General features: G+C 51.4%; 1 protein-coding gene across 1 annotated transcript in view; it reads left to right on the top strand.

Moving 5' to 3' along the window:
* The window catches only part of dnah9 (dynein, axonemal, heavy chain 9), a 649263-nt gene that overhangs the window by 221160 nt on the left and 406189 nt on the right, over positions 1-21914 (top strand). Inside the window, exons 35-36 of the mRNA XM_072455799.1 lie at positions 10940-11097; positions 17971-18109. Of these exons, the coding sequence (XP_072311900.1) occupies positions 10940-11097; positions 17971-18109 (297 nt within the window). The remainder of the gene's footprint in view (positions 1-10939; positions 11098-17970; positions 18110-21914) is intronic.

Raw genomic sequence — 21914 nt, 5'->3', positions numbered from 1 at the left:
ACTCAGATCTATGTTTCACTATCGGCAGGTGACTATGGACCAGTAGATTCACTCTGTCACTGCATCCAACAGATCAGTTTGTGGATGCAAAACAACTTTCTCCAGCTGAACTCAGACAAGACTGAAATAATCGTTTTTGGCCCACAGAAACAAAGAGAAAGTGTTAGCGGTCACCTCCAGAGTCTCGCTCTAAAACCTACAAACCAAATTAGAAATCTGGGGGTAATAATGGACTCAGACTTGAACTTTAAAAGCCACGTCAAATCAATAACATCAGCAGCTTTTTACATCTAAAAAACATTGCCAAAATCAAAAATATAGTGTCAAAACCAGATTTAGAGAGACTTATCCATGCGTTTGTCTCCAGTAGATTAGACTACTGTAACGGCCTGCTCACTGGTCTCTCCAAACGAGCTGTAAAACAGCTGCAGTACATCCAGAACGCTGCTGCTCGGGTCCTGACCAGAACCAGGAAGTATGAGCACATTAGTCCTGTTCTCAGGTCTCTGCACTGGCTCCCTGTGGCTCAGAGAATAGACTTTAAAGCAGCTCTGCTTGTGTACAAGGCTCTCCATGGCCTAGCACCAAAGTACATCTTGGATATGTTAGTGCCATATGAACCATCTCGGACTCTGAGGACCTCAGGGACCGGCCTCCTGCTGGTGCCCAGAGTCAGGACTAAACATTGGGAATCTGCGTTTCAGTTTTATGCAGCTAAAATCTGGAACAGTCTTCCTGAAGATGTGAGACAGGCTTCTACTCTGACAATGTTCAAATCTAAGCTAAAAACAGTTTTGTTTAGCTGCGCATATGACTGAAAGGATTTTTTCTTTGCACTCTTCTCTTTTGTTTGTGATTTTATTAGTTTAGACAATCAGTTGGATTGATAATTTTTAATTCAGTTAATTTTATTGTATTTCTGTTTCTGTAATTTCTTTGTGATTTGAATGCATTTTCCCTGCTGTGAAGCACTTTGAATTGCCTTGTGTATGAAATGTGCTCTACAAATAATCTTGCCTTGCCTTGCCTTATGGAATAGGCGGGTCACATTTCTCATTGGTCAGCTTCATATCAAGGCACTTATAGTCATATCACTATTATGCAGATAAAATACATCACAGAAATATAATCATATATTTACATTTCATCACAAGGTCTCACAGAGAAGAGTGGAAGAAGGCAAGAAACATGTGACCAGCAATGAACAGACACAGAAGAACTAAAATATGAAATATAGTTTGATAGAATAAGTAGTCTTTATCAGAGGATAGTGCTCAAGCTGCCATACTTCCCCCAGAGTTGCTCCTAGGGCAGCGGAGCTGAAACTGTAGCTTTATATTTCTGTTCCTAACTGGTCTGACCATAAGTCATTTCAAAGAGGAACGTTTAAGCCTGGACTTAAATGAAGAGACTGTGTCGGTCTCTTTAACATGGACAGGAGCTGATTCAATAACACAGGCGCTTGGGAGCTAAACACTCTGTATTCTGTTGAATAAAACACACACCTACAGAGGGTTCCCCAAGAGGGTCACAGGCTATTGCTGATAGCCCTGTGGTTTCCGTTGCTGTACAGTCTGTGTTTCAACCCTCCGTGGCCTCTTCCGGCCAGGAGAGATCTACTGTCTCAGTTGAGGGGTCAGATATGGCATTTGAATCCTCACTGCTGCCGACTGTGGGTTTGGCCATTGGCAGCTTCTGAATGCCAGGGCTGCCTCTACTCGTCAGCTGTGTGGGAACAGGTGGAAGCTGTTTTCCCAGTGGTCTTCTGCTCACGGTGAGGTGTCCTGTTCGGTACCTCTTATCCTGGAGTTTCTCCAATCTCTCCTTGATTATGGCTGGTCCCCGTCGACCCTGAAAGTGTATGTTGCTGCCATATCTCGTTATCATGGTTTGGTCAACAACTGTACTGTGGGGAGCCATAAATTGGTTTCGCTTTTTCTGCGTGGAGCTCGTAGCTTGAGGCCCTCGGCTGCGCCACGCGCTCCAATGTGGGACTTGTCCGTGGTTTTAGAGTTACTTAGTCAACCTCCATTTGAACCCTTGGCACAGGCGAATTTCAGATGGCTTTCTGGTAAGACTGCATTCTTCTTGGCCATTGTCTCTGCCAAAAGAGTTAGTGAGTTGCATATTCTTTTGGTCAGTCCCACATGTCTCACCTTATGGCCGAATCCAACGTTTCAGCCGAATGTGTTGTCCCGTGCTCATTGCAACCGGCCTTTGACTTTGAGTCGGTATGCGCCTCCAATTGGAGAGGGCAGGGACAGGCTCCTGTTGTTGTGCCCAGTGAGGGCATTGCAAGTCTACTTTGCAGAAACTGCAGGTATAAGGCATTCAGACCAGCTGTTTGTATGTTACGGTGGTGCTATGAAGGGCTGTCCTGAGTCTGGACAGCGTTTTTCGCACTGGGTTGTTAGTCGCCGCGCTTACGGCATGGCAGGACTCCCCCCACTGCCTGGCATGAGGGCTCATTTCTCCAGAGGCATCTCCACTTCCGTGCCGCCGTGAAGGGTGTTCCATTGTTAACTATATGCAAGGCTGCATCTTGGCCAGGCACTTTCGCCATATTCAACAATGTCAATGTGGCTGCTCCACATCCTCTTGGTGTGGTTCTCAGGAATCCTCAGGTCCTTCTCAGTGAGGTATGTGCTTGGGATTCTTCGTGACATAGCTGGTATTATGTCATTCAGTGCTTCAGCACCGCCCTCTGGCGTTCAGTAGGGATGAAATAGAACAAAGTTACATTTGTAATTACGGTTCTATGAATCCCGGATGACCGCCAGAGGCCACTCCGAATCCTTGCGTTTTTGGAAGAAGATTCTGAGAACGTAGCGATGGATGACGGGGAAATATATTACTTGTCGGGCGCCATCCAGGGTCACAGGTGTGATTCTATTGGTATTACTACTCGAACTGTGCATGTGCAAAGGGAACATTCAGTGCTTCAGCACCGCCCTTCTGCCGGTCATCCGGGATTCATAGAACCGTAGTCAAATATGTAACTTTAGTTTTTGCCTCTGCGACAGCACAAGCTATTTGGCCCGTTGTTCGACACAAAGAGAACTGTCCCCAACCCAAAGGCTTAGGGACCCTCTCGATTACCAAGGGGGGACTCCAACACGTGACGGCTGAGTTGTGGGGCTATAAACAAGCCCTCACCAGTTCACCGCCTCCACCCGCGGGTAACACCAGAGAAGTGGAGAAGTCCGTCTTCAGGAGATGGGTTCCAGAGCCCAAACTGTGCGTGAAGGTGAGGCCGACTATATATTGGAGGACGACCCCAGGCCATGTGGAGAAAGACCACCAGACGCTCGCTGTCGAGCTCCCTCCCCAGGCCTGGCTCAAGGGTGGGGCCCCGTAATGGCAGTACGTAACTGGCCTTGTTATTATACTGGTCATTAGGGGCTTCTGAACCGCTCTTCCGTCACCTAGGACCTGCACCCTAGATATTTTGTTATGCATTTTTTTTATAAGACAAAAGGACTTTTATTACAAATTAGAGAAGGAACACACACTCACTAAAAGAGTGCAGTTTGCATCAGTGTTGAGTTACTTCTCAACACAGGATCTTTAGGTTTGTAATAGAAGAATTATCCTTTCCTTTGACTTCCCCACAGAACAGCGGCTTCTGTCCTGAAAATAGCAGTACCAAGATGTAATTTCTCACCCATAAATAATCTACAGAATAGAGTCGTAGTAGAGTAAAAAAAACAGACCATCCCCTGTGTTTTGGTGCCAGCCTGTGTTCTGTGATCCTGGGGCACATCACACTGGCTCTGCCCCAGTGTGAGATAAACAGGCTGATTGTGGCCACAATGAGACTGAAGATGAAACGTCTCCTCATTATTCAACTCGACACTTCTTTTCTCTCTCTCTGGAAGACTCCGGAGCACAACTCTGCGCTGACAGTTTGAAAGTGGCACCCGACTGAAAAGGTGTAGTGAGGATGAATAAATAATAAATGTGCGGAGAAGCAGACCTTGAGAAGAGATGGGCGTCAGACTCCCACTGTGACAGCTGCAGGCGGCTGCAGCAGGCTGCTGATTCTCCAACGTGCAGCCGTACATCAGAGCGCAAAGGGAGCACCATACACCATTATCGCTATAAACACCACTATATTTAGATTCTATCCACCTCCAGAACTGCAATGCATTATTTGCCTTTAGCAGCAGTGAAAAAGTTTATTCAAGAGTAAAGTTACTTGACAATATTATGACTTAAATGTCCAATACACACTCGCGAGGGGTGTGTGTGTGGAGGCGGGCTCTACCAGGTGATTGACAGCGGGTGATTGACAGCGGGTGATTGACAGCGGGTGATTGACAGCGGGTGCCACACGTTTTTGTCATTTTCTGAGTCAACATGGCACTGAGTTCAGCCCAGAGGTCTCATTTATAAAGCGTGTGTGATGGACAGAAGCAAGGCTGCCAATCAGCACCATCAGCCCCGCCCATCACCCCCCGCCACCACCATCACCCCCCGCCACCACCATCAGCCCCGCCCACCACCATCACCCCCCGCCACCACCATCAGCCCCGCCCACCACCATCAGCCCTGCCCACCACCATCAGCCCCGCCCACCACCATCACCCCTGCCATCACCATCAGCCCCGCCCACCACCATCAACCCCCGCCACCACCATCAGCCCCGCCCACAACCATCAGCCCCGCCCACCACCATCACCCCCCGCCACCACCATCAGCCCCGCCCACCACCATCAGCCCCGCCCACCACCATCACCTCCCTCCACCACCATCAGCCCCTCCCACCACCATCACCTCCCTCCACCACCATCAGCCCCGCCCACCACCATCACCTCCCTCCACCACCATCAGCCCCGCCCACCACCATCACCCCCCGCCACCACCATCAGCCCCGCCCACAACCATCACCCCCCGCTACCACCATCAGCCCCGCCCACCACCATCAGCCCCGCCCACCACCATCACCTCCCTCCACCACCATCACCTCCCTCAACCACCATCAGCCCCGCCCACCACCATCAGCCCCTCCCACCACCATCAGCCCCCCCTACCACCATCACCTCCCTCCACCACCATCAGCCCCGCCCATCACCCACCACCATCAGCCCCGCCCACCACCATCAGCCCCGCCCATCACCCCCCGCCACCACCATCAGCCCCGCCCACCACCATCACCCCCCGCCACCACCATCAGCCCCGCCCACCACCATCAGCCCCGCCCACCACCATCACCCCCGCCACCACCATCAGCCCCGCCCACCACCATCAGCCCCGCCCACCACCATCACCCCCCGCCACCACCATCAGCCCCGCCCACCACCACCACCATCAGCCCCGCCCACCACCATCACCTCCCTCCACCACCATCACCTCCCTCCACCACCATCAGCCCCGCCCACCACCATCAGCCCCTCCCACCACCATCAGCCCCCCCCACCACCATCACCTCCCTCCACCACCATCAGCCCCGCCCACCACCATCAGCCCCTCCCACCACCATCACCTCCCTCCACCACCATCAGCCCCGCCCACCACCATCAGCCCCTCCCACCACCATCAGCCCCCCCCACCACCATCACCTCCCTCCACCACCATCAGCCCCGCCCACCACCATCAGCCCCTCCCACCACCATCAGCCCCGCCCATCACCCACCACCATCAGCCCCGCCCACCACCATCAGCCCCGCCCATCACCCCCCGCCACCACCATCAGCCCCGCCCACGACCACCACCATCAGCCCCGCCCACCACCATCAGCCCCGCCCACCACCATCACCACCGCCACCACCATCAGCCCCGCCCACAACCATCAGCCCCGCCCACCACCATCAGCCCCGCCCACAACCATCACCCCTCGCTACCACCATCACCTCCCTCCACCACCATCAGCCCCGCCCACCACCATCACCTCCCTCCACCACCATCAGCCCCGCCCACAACCATCACCCCCCGCTACCACCATCAGCCCCGCCCACCACCATCACCTCCCTCCACCACCATCAGCCCCGCCCACCACCATCAACTCCCTCCACCACCATCAGCCCCGCCCACCACCATCACCTCCCTCCACCACCATCAGCCCCGCCCACCACCATCACCTCCCTCCACCACCATCACCTCCCTCCACCACCATCAGCCCCGCCCACCACCATCAGCCCCGACCACCACCATCAGCCCCGCCCACCACCATCACCTCCCTCCACCACCATCAGCCCCGCCCACCACCATCACCTCCCTCCACCACCATCACCTCCCTCCACCACCATCACCTCCCTCCACCACCATCAGCCCCGCCCACCACCATCAGCCCCTCCCGCCACCATCAGCCCCCCCCCACCACCATCACCTCCCTCCACCACCATCAGCCCCGCCCACCACCATCAGCCCCGCCCATCACCCCCCGCCACCACCATCAGCCCCGCCCACCACCATCACCCCCCGCCACCACCATCAGCCCCGCCCACCACCATCAGCCCCGCCCACCACCATCACCCCCGCCACCACCATCAGCCCCGCCCACCACCATCAGCCCCGCCCACAACCATCACCCCCCGCCACCACCATCAGCCCCGCCCACCACCACCACCATCAGCCCCGCCCACCACCATCACCTCCCTCCACCACCATCAGCCCCGCCCACCACCATCACCCCCCGCCACCACCATCAGCCCCGCCCACCACCATCACCTCCCTCCACCACCATCAGCCCCGCCCACCACCATCACCTCCCTCCACCACCATCAGCCCCGCCCACCACCATCACCCCCCGCCACCACCATCAGCCCCGCCCACCACCATCAGCTCCGCCCACCACCATCAGCCCCGCCCACCACCATCACCTCCCTCCACCACCATCACCTCCCTCCACCACCATCAGCCCCGCCCACCACCATCAGCCCCTCCCACCACCATCAGCCCCCCCCACCACCATCACCTCCCTCCACCACCATCAGCCCCGCCCACCACCATCAGCCCCGCCCATCACCCCCCGCCACCACCATCAGCCCCGCCCACCACCATCACCCCCCGCCACCACCATCAGCCCCGCCCACCACCACCACCATCAGCCCCGCCCACCACCATCAGCCCCGCCCACCACCATCAGCCCCGCCCACCACCATCACCCCCGCCACCACCATCAGCCCCGCCCACCACCATCAGCCCCGCCCACCACCATCACCCCCCGCCATCACCATCAGCCCCGCCCACCAACATCACCCCCCGCCACCACCATCAGCCCCGCCCACCACCATCCCTCCCTCCACCACCATCACCTCCCTCCACCACCATCACCTCCCTCCACCACCATCAGCCCCGCCCACCACCATCAGCCCCGCCCACCACCATCAGCCCCCGCCACCACCATCAGCCCTGCCCACCACCATCAGCCCCGCCCACCACCATCACCTCCCTCCACCACCATCAGCCCCGCCCACCACCATCACCCCCCGCCACCACCATCAGCCCCGCCCACCACCACCACCATCAGCCCCGCCCACCACCATCAGCCCCGCCCACCACCATCAGCCCCGCCCACCACCATCACCCCCGCCACCACCATCAGCCCCGCCCACCACCATCAGCCCCGCCCATCACCATCACCCCCCGCCACCACCATCAGCCCCGCCCACAACCATCACCCCCCGCTACCACCATCAGCCCCGCCCACCACCATCACCTCCCTCCACCACCATCAGCCCCGCCCACCACCATCACCTCCCTCCACCACCATCAGCCCCGCCCACCACCATCAGCCCCGCCCACCACCATCAACCCCCGCCACCACCATCAGCCCCGCCCACAACCATCACCCCCCGCTACCACCATCAGCCCCGCCCACCACCATCACCTCCCTCCACCACCATCAGCCCCGCCCACCACCATCACCTCCCTCCACCACCATCACCCCCCGCCACCACCATCAGCCCCTCCCACCACCATCAGCCCCTCCCACCACCATCACCTCCCTCCACCACCATCAGCCCCGCCCATCACCCACCACCATCAGCCCCGCCCACCACCATCAGCCCCGCCCATCACCCCCCGCCACCACCATCAGCCCCGCCCACCACCATCACCTCCCTCCACCACCATCACCCCCCGCCACCACCATCAGCCCCGCCCACCACCACCACCATCAGCCCCGCCCACCACCATCAGCCCCGCCCACCACCATCACCCCCGCCACCACCATCACCCCCGCCACCACCATCAGCCCCGCCCACAACCATCAGCCCCGCCCACCACCATAAGCCCCGCCCACCACCACCATCAGCCCCGCCCACCACCATCACCTCCCTCCACCACCATCAGCCCCGCCCACCACCATCACCTCCCTCCACCACCATCAGCCCCGCCCACCACCATCAGCCCCAGTTTGCAGTTTGGTGTGTGTAGGTGCTTAAGGCTGAATGCATTTGGACAAAACTGTGTCCCAGAGAAATCTAAATGAAATAAACATATTTTGGTGCCGATTGGACAATGTTGTTTGTCCTGTTTCGCCTGTCGCCTGCGCCTGTCGCCTCGACTGATCGCCTGTATGTCTTGTTATGCTGTTGATTGGACGTCAGTGTATTTGTCTCTTGTGATGGGTATTGTGTCCTTTGAGACGATCAGACATGTCCCCTCTGGAGAGGACGGAGCGTGAACGTGAGGTACATGTTCCTGTGCCAGTCTGTATGGCGCCACACCTCATCCATCGTGCTGAAGCGCTGGCACTTAGCACGGCTGGGCGTCGTCCTGGCTGCGCGCTGATCCCACATGTGGCCCTCCAATTCTGGGGTAAATAAAGCACAGCGGAACAGAAGGCCGCCAAACTCAACAACATGGAGATAAATGGGCTGTGGATGCGCTGAAGCTCCACTTCACTGACTCTGCATTGTCTGTTCAGACCGCTCAGCCCGCTCAGCCCCTGTATCGTCTGCTCAGAGGATCGTGTTTGGAGAATGTCTTTTTGGTGTTATCCCAGGGGGTTCCATATAGAGCAACTGTCACTTCACATCTAAAACAAGTTCTACCACTGATGTTTGCAACTTTTGAAGCCTCCGCTCGCTCGGGTCTGTGTTTGCTTGGTCCCCTCCCCCTTCTGTTGGTCGAGCCCAGCGATGCTGCCCGCTCATGCGCGAACGCTCTTTCCAGATGTCGACCTCGCACATGTAAAATTCATGGAGCTATTCTACTGGAATCCAGCTGGATCCAAACACAAATGCAGGCTGAAAAAGTTCATTTCTGATATCTCATTCAATCATAATGTTTGCACGCTGAGCATCGGCAGTTCATCCGCTCAGCTCTGACTGATAATATGCTCGTATTATTGATGAAATCTTGTCGCAGGAAAGCGTGCGTGCAGCGTGCAGCGTGCGGTTTGACAGCCTGTTACAAATTGACTTTGGTATGTGCTTAGTGATAATAATGATATGCTAATGGATCATTCCAAACTTCAACTGTTGCACCAGTCTCAGATTCCAGTGTTGCGTAGCCAATCCCATCTCTGTGCCAGACAGATAAGGGGCCCGGGGGCGTGGCTCAGGGGCCCGGCTGCTACTGTAGAGAACACAAAGAGAACTTTGTGTGTCACTTGTCCTCAGTTCTTCTCCTGGATTATCAGTGCTGATGTGGAGCTGCTGCTGGTGCCAAAGGAGCCACGCAAACTCTTATTCTGTGCGTATAGAGTAGCAACAACCAGCTAAAGTATGACAGTACATGAAGTATGACAGTACATGAAGTATGACAGTACATGAAGTATGACAGTACATGAAGTATGACAGTACAGAGGACGCCCTATGACCAGCTTCTGAATTAACCCTCGAAACAAAGACAACGTTCAGGCATTTTCCTTCCTAGAACCTTTCAAAGGCTAAAATGTTGAAAGTAAGAGGTGACGGAGGGGCGGGGCCATTGTCAAAGGGGCGGGACCACTGACGGAGTGTGCGCGCGTGTGTGTGTGTGTGTGAGTGTGTATGTGTGTGTGAGTGTGTGTGTGTATGTGTGTGTGTATGTGTGTGTGTGTGTGTGTGTGTATATGTCTGTGTGTGTGTGTGTGTGTGTGAGTGTGTGTGTGTATGTGTGTGTGTATGTGTGTGTGTGTGTGTGTGTATATGTCTGTGTGTGTGTGTGTGTGTGTGTGTGTAGTGTGTGTGTGTGTGTAGTGTGTGTGTGTGTGTGTGTGAGTGTAGTGTGTGTGTGTGTGTGTGTAGTGTGTGTGTGTGTGTGTGTATGTGTGTGTGTGTGTGTGTGTGTGTGTGTAGTGTGTGTGTGTGAGTGTGTGAGTGTAGTGTGTGTGTGTGTGTGTGAGTGTAGTGTGTGTGTGTGTGTGTGTGTGTGTGTAGTGTGTGTGTGTGTGTGTGAGTGTGTGTGTGAGTGTAGTGTGTGTGTGTGTGTGTGTGTGTGTGTGTGTAGTGTGTGTGTGTGTGTGTGAGTGTAGTGTGTGTGTGTGTGTGTGTGTGTGAGTGTGTGTGTAGTGTGTGTGTGTGTGAGTGTAGTGTGTGTGTGTGTGTGTGTGTGTGTGCGTGTGCGTGCGTGTGTGTGTGTATGTGTGCGAGTGTGAGTGTGTGTGTGAGTGTGAGTGTGAGTGTGTGTGTGAGTGTGCGTGTGCGTGTGCGTGTGCGTGTGCGTGTGCGTGTGAGTGTGAGTGTGAGTGTGCGTGTGCGTGCGCGTGCGCGTGCGCGTGAGCGCGAGTGCGAGTGTGTGAACGGTCTAAGGGTCCAGAGCTTGTCCACTCGTGTCGAGAGAGACAAGCAGAAAAGTATTTTTGAAAGTTCTTCTCTTTTGCAGTGTGACATGTCGTAAGTGTTCACGTCTCTGCTGCATTGTTCGTGTGTGAGTGTGAATGCGTGCGTGTGTGCGTGTGTGTGCGTGCGTGTGTGTGTGTGTTCACCTGAAGCCCACAGTGTGTAGAACAATGCAGCCTTTTGGAGAAATCCTGTCCTGCACTGAGACACAGTGTGTGTGTGTTCAGGTGAAGAGTATCCAGGATGCCATCAGAGATAAGAAGTCGCGCTTTAACTTCATGGGGGACGAGGTCAACTTGTGTCCATCTGTGGGAATCTTCATCACGATGAACCCGGGATATGCAGGAAGGACAGAGCTGCCCGAGAACCTGAAGGCCCTGTTCAGGTGAGACACACACATTCACACACACACACACACACACACACACACACAGGTGCTGCTTTAAGGCCTGATCTGGGCAGACGGGCGGGCAGACGGGCGAGCTGGCAGGCAGATGGGCAGGCAGACGGGCGAGCAGGCAGGCAGATGGGCAGGCAGACGGGCGAGCAGACGGGCAAGCAGGCAGGCAGACGGGCGAGCAGGCAGTCAGACGGGCGAGCAGGCAGTCAGACGGGCAGGCAGACGGGCGAGCAGGCAGGCAGACGGGCAGACGAGAGAGCAGACGGGCAGGCAGACGCATCAGACCGATGACATGATTTATTTGGGTTTAACATCAGACTTTATGCTCCATGTTGGCGTCTGCTTTTGTACTTAAACTCTGTGACTAAATACATCGACTCATCCATGTGTCAAATGTGAGAGATTAGATTTGTGGGAAACTGGAAAATACTTCCAGAATGCAGCGGGGCGTGGTTAGCCAGGGAGGTTATATATCCAGGTCTTTCTGAGGATTGGTGTCAGGAGTAACTGGGGGGTTTTGGGGCCCTTCATTAGTGTTGGACTTCCTCCTTTTATGATCATCTTTTGATCATGTTTTTGGTTCGATGCCTGTTTCCAGCATGAACCCTTTTGTTTTCTTTTTACCCTTTCAGCTGTTCAGTTTTACTTGTTTTCGCCCTAATTTGTGGATTGGAATCTTCACATTCAGCTTCATTAGATGTGTCAAACTCAAGAGGCTCTGGAGGAACAATAATTAAGACGTTGTTGAAGAATATAGAATTGGTGCCAGTATACACATTTTTCTAATCCACATACGATCTATTCCAGAAAAGATTACTTTTTGTCCTCAATAAAGACAGATTTAAATCACTGAGCACTATAGACCTCAGTGATCCTGCTCTACATCTGTGTGGATTTGGAAAGATGTAAAAACACAGTTGGAGGTTCAATGCAGCTGCTTAATGACCCTTTGGTTAAGGACAAAATGTCCAACAACATTAAGACTTATCTGGAGGAAAATGATACTGGGGAAATGACTCCGCCTCCTTTGGGATGCTTCCAAAGCAGTGTTGAGAGGACAAATTATAGACATAGCCTCAGAAAAAAAGATACAAAGGGAGAAAAAGCTAAAAGATCTGCAAGAAAAATTAAGATTGTTGGAGGAAAACCATGTCAAAAAGGGACGTCCTAAAATGCTGCAAGAAATTAAAAAAGATAAGAGGAGAAATGATTGATCTGACTTCACAGGAAATAGTTCAGAAAATGCTCTTTACCAAACAAAGAGATTATGAGAGTGGATCAAAACAACAAGCTGAAAGAACCATTTTAAAAATACGGGACAGGCAAAATGATGTAATCTTAAAGGTGGAATGGAACATTTTTGGCCCAAATCTTAGTCTCATTTCCTCGTGGCGTGGACGGCCGATTAGTCCTGCCACGTGTCAATCATAGGATGCACCTACAGCTCACCTGCAGAGCCTCGTTCACCTGCAGAGCCTCGATCACCTGCAGAGCCTCGTTCACCTGCAGAGCCTCGTTCACCTGCAGAGCCTCGATCACCTGCAGAGCCTCGTTCACCTGCAGAGCCTCGATCACCTGCAGAGCCTCGTTCACCTGCAGAGCCTCGTTCACCCACAGAGCCTCGATCACCTGCAGAGCCTCGTTCACCTGCAGAGCCTCGTTCACCCACAGAGCCTCGATCACCTGCAGACCCTCGTTCACCTGCAGAGCCTCGTTCACCTGCAGAGCCTTGTTCACCTGCAGCGCATGGATCCATCATAATATAGTTCCCTCAGTGACGGGACAAAATGAAGACAGAGAAAGACAGTTCGAGCTCAGAAGAGACGGAAATCTACAGGAGACGAGAGATGATGCGATCAGAGCCCTTATAAACAAACGCACTTGTAGAAGTGAGACTTTTCTCTGCCTCCACACGGGGGGAGTGGCATGTGCACGGGGGAGTGGCATGTGTACGGGGGAGTGGCATGTGCACAGGGGGAGTGGCATGTGCACAGGGGGAGTGGCATGTGCACAGGGGGAGTGGCATGTGCACGGGGGAGTGGCATGTGCACGGGGGGAGTGGCATGTGTACGGGGGAGTGGCATGTGCACAGGGGGAGTGGCATGTGCACAGGGGGAGTGGCATGTGCACGGGGGAGTGGCATGAGCACGGGGGAGTGGCATGTGCACAGGGGGAGTGGCATGTGCACGGGGGAGTGGCATGTGCACGGGGGAGTGGCATGTGCACGGGGGGAGTGGCATGTGTACGGGGGAGTGGCATGTGCACAGGGGGAGTGGCATGTGCACAGGGGGAGTGGCATGTGCACGGGGGAGTGGCATGAGCACGGGGGAGTGGCATGTGCACAGGGGGAGTGGCATGTGCACGGGGGAGTGGCAATTGTCAGAAGAACGAAATTATCAATTGTGGTATGAAATAACAGTTATGGAAATGCAATCAAAAGATTAAAGAACAATAAATCTCCAGGAGCTATGGGTTCACTTCAGAGTGTATAAAGCTCTAAAGACACACCTCAGAGTGTATAAAGCTCTAAAGACTCACCTCAGAGTGTATAAAGCTCTAAAGACACACCTCAGAGTGTATAAAGCTCTAAAGACACACCTCAGAGTGTATAAAGCTCTAAAGACACACCTCAGAGTGTTATAAAGCTCTAAAGACACACCTCAGAGTGTATAAAGCTCTAAAGACACACCTCAGAGCGGTATAAAGCTCTAAAGACACACCTCAGAGCGGTATAAAGCTCTAAAGACACACCTCAGAGTGTTATAAAGCTCTAAAGACACAGCTCAGAGTGTATAAAGCTCTAAAGACACACCTCAGAGCGGTATAAAGCTCTAAAGACACACCTCAGAGTGTTATAAAGCTCTAAAGACACACCTCAGAGTGTTATAAAGCTCTAAAGACACACCTCAGAGTGTATAAAGCTCTAAAGACACACCTCAGAGCGGTATAAAGCTCTAAAGATACACCTCAGAGTGTTATAAAGCTCTAAAGACACACCTCAGAGCGGTATAAAGCTCTAAAGACACACCTCAGAGTGTATAAAGCTCTAAAGACACACCTCAGAGTGTATAAAGCTCTAAAGACACACCTCAGAGTGTTATAAAGCTCTAAAGACACACCTCAGAGCGGTATAAAGCTCTAAAGACACACCTCAGAGTGTATAAAGCTCTAAAGACACACCTCAGAGCGGTATAAAGCTCTCCTCCTGTTTGCTTTGGATTTGGAACCATTGGCCCAATTTATTAGACGATCAAGCACCATTCACGGTTTTAGATCACAACGTGATGCATTGTCTTCAAATATAATTGGTCTAATGTCTGGATACAAAATGAATGTACATAAAACTGAAATTATCTAGTTCTGGCGCCCCCCTCTGACCGTTAGAAAGACCTACACATTTAAATGGTATCTCTAAGATATTTAGGTGTGGTTCTCCAAAGAGACCTAACAACACGTTTATAGAAATAAATACCCCTCTTTTTACTACTATTAGAAAATATATTGAAAAATGAAACCTTATCCCACACCTAAGTCAAAGGATTTAAACTATAAAAAATGAATATTTTGCCCAGGTTTGTCCATCTGTTCCAGACTCTTCTGATTTCCATCCACGACCGGCTGTTTGAGGAGTGGAATAAACTATATCAAGATTTATATGACAAGGGAAAAAAAATGTATTTGATTCAAAACTTTCCAATTATCAAAAGAAAAAAGGAGACGGGTTTACCTTGCTTGGAAAAAATATTTCAGCTCAAATCAGAGCGTTGCTGATGTGAGCCAGAATGTGAAGCTCAATGGTCTTATACTGAGAGTCATGTGGTGCCGGGGGTTCCTGTACAGGTCTTATACTGAGAGTCATGTGGTGCCGGGGGTTCCTGTACAGGTCTTATACTGAGAGTCATGTGGTGCCGGGGGTTCCTGTACAGGTCTTATACTGAGAGTCATGTGGTGCCGGGGGTTCCTGTACGGGTCTTACACTGAGAGTCATGTGGTGCCGGGGGTTCCTGTACAGGTCTTATACTGAGAGTCATGTGGTGCCTGTGGTTCCTGTACAGGTCTTATACTGAGAGTCATGTGGTGCCGGGGGTTCCTGTACAGGTCTTATACTGAGAGTCATGTGGTGCCGGGGGTTCCTGTACAGGTCTTATACTGAGAGTCATGTGGTGCCGGGGGTTCCTGTACAGGTCTTATACTGAGAGTCATGTGGTGCTGGGGGTTCCCGTACAGGTCTTATACTGAGAGTCATGTGGTGCCGGGGGTTCCTGTACAGGTCTTATACTGAGAGTCATGTGGTGCCGGAGGTTCCTGTACAGGTCTTATACTGAGAGTCATGTGGTGCTGGGGGTTCCTGTACAGGTCTTATACTGAGAGTCATGTGGTGCCGGAGGTTCCTGTACAGGTCTTATACTGAGAGTCATGTGGTGCCGGGGGTTCCTGTACAGGTCTTATACTGAGAGTCATGTGGTGCCGGGGGTTCCTGTACAGGTCTTATACTGAGAGTCATGTGGTGCCTGAGGTTCCTGTACAGGTCTTATACTGAGAGTAATGTGGTGCCGGGGGTTCCTGTACAGGTCTTATACTGAGAGTTATGTGGTGCCGGGGGTTCCTGTACAGGTCTCATACTGAGAGTCATGTGGTGCAGGGGGTTCCTGTACAGGTCTTATACTGAGAGTCATGTGGTGCCGGGGGTTCCTGTACAGGTCTTATACTGAGAGTCATGTGGTGCAGGGGGTTCCTGTACAGGTCTTATACTGAGAGTAATGTGGTGCCGGGGGTTCCTGTACAGGTCTTATACTGAGAGTCATGTGGTGCCGGGGGTTCCTGTACAGGTCTTATACTGAGAGTCATGTGGTGCAGGGGGTTCCTGTACAGGTCTTATACTGAGAGTAATGTGGTGCCGGGGGTTCCTGTACAGGTCTTATACTGAGAGTAATGTGGTGCCGGGGGTTCCTGTACAGGTCTTATACTGAGAGTCATTTGGTGCCGGGGGTTCCTGTACAGGTCTTATACTGAGAGTCATGTGGTGCCGGGGGTTCCTGTACAGGTCTTATACTGAGAGTCATGTGGTGCCGGGGGTTCCTGTACAGGTCTTATACTGAGAGTCATGTGGTGCCGGGGGTTCCTGTACAGGTCTTATACTGAGAGTCATGTGGTGCCTGAGGTTCCTGTACAGGTCTTATACTGAGAGTCCTGTGGTGCCGGGGGTTCCTGTACAGGTCTTATACTGAGAGTCATGTGGTGCCGGGGGTTCCTGTACAGGTCTTATACTGAGAGTAATGTGGTGCCGGGGGTTCCTGTACAGGCCTTATACTGAGAGTCATGTGGTGCCGGGGGTTCCTGTACAGGCCTTATACTGAGTGTAATTTGGTGCCGGGGGTTCCTGTACAGGTCTTATACTGAGAGTCATGTGGTGCCGGGGGTTCCTGTACAGGCCTTATACTGAGAGTCATGTGGTGCCGGGGGTTCCTGTACAGGTCTTATACTGAGAGTCATGTGGTGCCTGAGGTTCCTGTACAGGTCTTATACTGAGAGTCATGTGGTGCCGGGGGTTCCTGTACAGGTCTTATACTGAGAGTCATGTGGTGCCGGGGGTTCCTGTACAGGTCTTATACTGAGAGTCATGTGGTGCCGGGGGTTCCTGTACAGGTCTTACTGCAGATGACAGACGCTTTAATCTGACGGAAGAAGTTAATAATCCCTGGGTCAAATCTGTGCTTACGGCATGGAAGGAGCTGATCAGAACATACAAACTAAACAAAGCTAAATTGGTTGTCTTTTGATCCAAATGTCACACCTAAAGCTCAGACTCAAGATTTAAAGTCTGGACAACAAAAGGTCTAAAGGTCTTTTACCAGATGTAAAGGAGAATCATCTGAAGAGATGTGATGAGCAAGTTCACAAATTTAGACTGAGATCAAAGTCTTACCACTGGACCTCAGGACTCTGTATTTGGCCTCAAGACTCTATGTTTGGGCCTCAGGACTCTGTATTTGGGCCTCAGGACTCTGTATTTGGGCCTCAGGACTCTGTATTTGGGCCTCAGGACTCAGTGTTTGGGCCTCAGGACTCTGTATTTGGGCCTCAGGACTCTGTATTTGGGCCTCAGGACTCAGTGTTTGGGCCTCAGGACTCTGTATTTGGGCCTCAGGACTCAGTGTTTGGGCCTCAGGACTCTGTATTTGGGCCTCAGGACTCTGTATTTGGCCTCAAGACTCTATGTTTGGGCCTCAGGACTCTGTATTTGGTCCTCATGACTCTGTGTTTGGGCCTCAGGACTCTGTATTTGGGCCTCAGTACTCTATGTTTGGGCCTCAGGACTCTGTATTTGGGCTTCAGGGGGACTCAGGACTCCAGGAGCTTTCTCTGGAGCCTCCTCCTGCTGCAGTGAAAAAGACTGAGAAACACAAAACACTCCGTCGATCATGGACTGGACTAACATTGTACTGGACATTCATAAAATGGCAAAGATTACATTCGGACTTCATTTGAAAATGGAAACATTTGACAGACTGTGGGCAAAGTGGAACATTTGTTTGGGTTCAGTTGTGTTTTAGGTTTTATTGATTTGTGGGATGTATTTTGATGTATGTCTGTCCTTTTCTCTCTGGTCTTGTATTTTTTGTTCAATAATAATCAAAGTTTAAAAATAAAAAATCTTAATGATAAAAACGAATAGAAACGGTTGACACAAACAATCAAGGACTGGACTGATATTGTGACACAAAATGACATTCAGACTTTTTTGGAAATGGACAAATTTGACATTGTGGCTCTTATTTTCATTTAAATATACCCTGATTTTGTTTGTGTTAATGTCTAGTTGATGACTCCTACATATTGAGGCTCCTCTCTCCACAGACCGTGTGCCATGGTAGTGCCAGACTTCGAGCTCATCTGTGAGATCATGTTGGTGGCTGAGGGCTTCCTGTGTGCCCGAGTGCTCGCCCGCAAGTTCATCACCCTGTACACGCTGTGCAAGGAGCTGCTGTCCAAACAGGTACACAACATCACCCTGTACACGCTGTGCAAGGAGCTGCTGTCCAAACAGGTACACAACATCACCCTGTACACGCTGTGCAAGGAGCTGCTGTCCAAACAGGTACACAACATCACCTTGTACACGCTGTGCAAGGAGCTGCTGTCCAAACAGGTACACAACATCACCTTGTACACGCTGTGCAAGGAGCTGCTGTCCAAACAGGTACACAACATCACCCTGTACACGCTGTGCAAGGAGCTGCTGTCCAAACAGGTACACAACATCACCCTGTACACGCTGTGCAAGGAGCTGCTGTCCAAACAGGTACACAACATCACCCTGTACACGCTGTGCAAGGAGCTGCTGTCCAAACAGGTACACAACATCACCTTGTACACGCTGTGCAAGGAGCTGCTGTCCAAACAGGTACACAACATCACCTTGTACACGCTGTGCAAGGAGCTGCTGTCCAAACAGGTACACAACATCACCCTGTACACGCTGTGCAAGGAGCTGCTGTCCAAACAGGTTCACAACATCACCTTGTACACGCTGTGCAAGGAGCTGCTGTCCAAACAGGTACACAACATCACCCTGTACACGCTGTGCAAGGAGCTGCTGTCCAAACAGGTACACAACATCACCTTGTACACGCTGTGCAAGGAGCTGCTGTCCAAACAGGTACACAACATCACCCTGTACACGCTGTGCAAGGAGCTGCTGTCCAAACAGGTACACAACATCACCCTGTACACGCTGTGCAAGGAGCTGCTGTCCAAACAGGTACACAACATCACCCTGTACACGCTGTGCAAGGAGCTGCTGTCCAAACAGGTACACAACATCACCCTGTACACGCTGTGCAAGGAGCTGCTGTCCAAACAGGTACACAACATCACCCTGTACACGCTGTGCAAGGAGCTGCTGTCCAAACAGGTACACAACATCACCCTGTACACGCTGTGCAAGGAGCTGCTGTCCAAACAGGTACAACAGAGTCAAAGCAGAAGCTTCTTCGGCAGTGGAGTGGCAGTGCCTCCAAAAAGAAACATGCACAATAGGACAGATTCTCGAGATCTGGAGATGATTCCCATGTCCACTGCTTGTACAATTTTTTTAAATTATTATTTGCAATGTAATTGAGTTTTTTTTATGCAAAAAGTGGGAGCTTTGTCTGATGTTACTGTAATTGTAAAAGTGTTTTAATGCAGCAGAACATTCTTCCCAGAGCCACAGACCAAGTCACTTCAGCCTGAACTTAGTTTGACTGTGTGGAGAGTACATGTTCTTTATGTGTTTCCTATCATGCTGCTTTCAAATTAAAACATGAACAATAAGGGATCATCTGAAAATAGGTTGAAGCTTAAAAGACAAAATGTTAAGCTTCAAAGACAAAAAAGACAGCAAAAAAATGTCTGGCTTCACATAAAAATGTACGCGTTGATAAAACGATAGTAGTTTGATAGACCTTGTTCTCCTCTAGTCCCTGAACATCCTTTGGTAAGTTTATCAGTAGAAGTTATGAACTCTCCAAATAATGTCACCTGTCGCGCATGTTTGTTTACTCAATCCACGGGGCCCTACGGCACATCCCATTCAACCCAAACTGTGAGATTACCACATTGAGATAGTCTCAAGAGGATGAGAGAGAGAGAAACTAATGTTTCTTGTCAAAACCTGTAATTGTCACTGGCCTGCGTTTAGACACGTCAGAATGACCGAAGCAGGACACTCGCTGTCATCTCAGTGAGAATCTCACGTCTTCTGTGATTGGCCGAAACCTCATGTGGGTTTGTGTTGGTCGTTCTTCCGGTCAGTATTAAATACACAGTATGAAGTATTAAATACACAGTATGAAGTATTAAATATCTTGCTCTCATAGATCCACTAAAGTCCACTGGACACTCTGAACCTTTAATTATCAGCTCCACTAATAGTAAATTGTTTAACTCATGTTTTTAATCTCAATTCACACTGAAAGTTTCCCGTTGCCATGGAAACTGCTTTTGTTCTTGCGTTGCACAAATAATGCCAGAAAAATGATCCAAACGACTTTGGCCCAATCTCAAAACTATCTTTAATAAGTACCAGGTACGTCAGTATTGTCTCAGTTGTAGAGCATAAACCGTCACAGCTGCTTCAGACTCATAAATGATGTTGGACGATTCTGAAGAAAGTGCTGCTGTCTTTGTTGATGTGTCAAAGCTTTGATTCAGTCGATCACTGTGTTCTCTTGGATTGTCTGGATGTTTTTGGGTTTGATACAAACGATGACCTCACAAATAGAGCTCAGGCTGTTTCTGCTGAAGGTGTACCTCAAGGGTCCGTCCTAGCACCACTCCTATTTACAATTTACATCAACTCAATTGGCCACGATCTAAAACACATTATCCACAGTTGATGTTTGGCTTCTGTTTGTGATTCTAAATATCCAAGAGGATTGTAACTTCAACAGAACTGTTAGTTTGTCAGGTGTGTTCACGCTCACGCTCTCGCCGCGGCTGCAGAGAGTAACTTCAGAAGTATCGTTTGACCCACTTAATCCCAGAAAAGCCGAAGAGATGAGTGAACAAGGAGGACACAAATCTGGTAAAACTACGGGACCAAGACAAACAAAGCTGCCTCATTAAACAACAGCCCACATCACAAGCTAACAAGGCTAACACGGCTAGCGGGTCCGATGCGGCTGACTGCAGCGCTTCACCGTTGGAGGGACGGGGACAAAGAGCCTCACACTGTCATGCCTGAAGAAGGACAAAATGTCACGCTGAACTGTTTAGTGCACGTGATGTGTGACATGAAATGGGAAATGCAGCGTGATCTTGAGTCGCTCAGAACGGAAATTAGAGCAGCTCTTGGATCGGCACAATTCAAACTGTTTGAGAGCGACATAAGGGAGCTGAAAGAGGGAGGAGCTGAAAGAGGGAGGAGCTGAAAGAGGGAGGAGCAAACGAAGAACGCATGAAAGAAGCTGAACAGTGCTTTTCAGACGACACAGATGAGCCGCAGTGGCACAACACGTTTTCTGATCAAATATGCATGATGTGTATCTATGAGATCTTTAACGTTAACGGCAGATTGAACCATAATAATCCATCAAACATTTGAACTCAAATGAAAAATAGAAAGAATAGAAATGATAGATTTACAGGAGACAAATTTGAACGACATTGAACATCAAAAACTGACCACATTTTAAAGGGGGAAGTTGTACAGTTGAATGTGTCTGCTCCACCAGGGGGCGATGTCACCTATAGACCTGACCCTGAACCACTCTGAGGGAACCCTGAACCCTGACCCCTGACCCTGAACCACTCTGAGGGAACCCTGAGCCCTGACCCTGAACCACTCTGAGGGAACCCTGACCCTGAACCACTCTGAGGGAACCCTGACCCTGAACCACTCTGAGGAAACCCTGAACCCTGACCCACTCTGAGGGAACCCTGCACCAACACAAGGGTCACCAACGCAGGGGTCACCAACGCAGGGGTCACCAACGCGGGGGTCACCAACGCGGGGGTCACAAACGCAGGACTCACCAACGAAGGGGTCACCAACACCAGGACTCACACAGGACTGAACCAGGTCCGACCCAAACCAGGGCTCACACCCACGGTCTTATAAAGCTCGGTGACTCTGAAGTAGGTGGTGAAGAGAACAGAACTGCATCTATTTATTTATGAAGCTCACGTTAGAAGTTACTTGATTATTTGTTGAAGTATGTTGAATATCAGATCGAGTATTCACGCTTGAGATCTCAGGACATTTTTACATTATATTATTTTTTACATTACAGTTGCACAGAGTCAGGAACAAGGGCCTT

The sequence above is a fragment of the Eucyclogobius newberryi genome, unplaced genomic scaffold (genome assembly GCF_026437365.1).
Source record: "Eucyclogobius newberryi isolate DKJ021-1_F unplaced genomic scaffold, fEucNew1.0.hap1 SCAF_20, whole genome shotgun sequence".
NCBI classification, from domain to species: Eukaryota; Metazoa; Chordata; class Actinopteri; order Gobiiformes; family Gobiidae; genus Eucyclogobius; species Eucyclogobius newberryi.
This window is presented reverse-complemented; position numbering and strand designations above follow the sequence as displayed.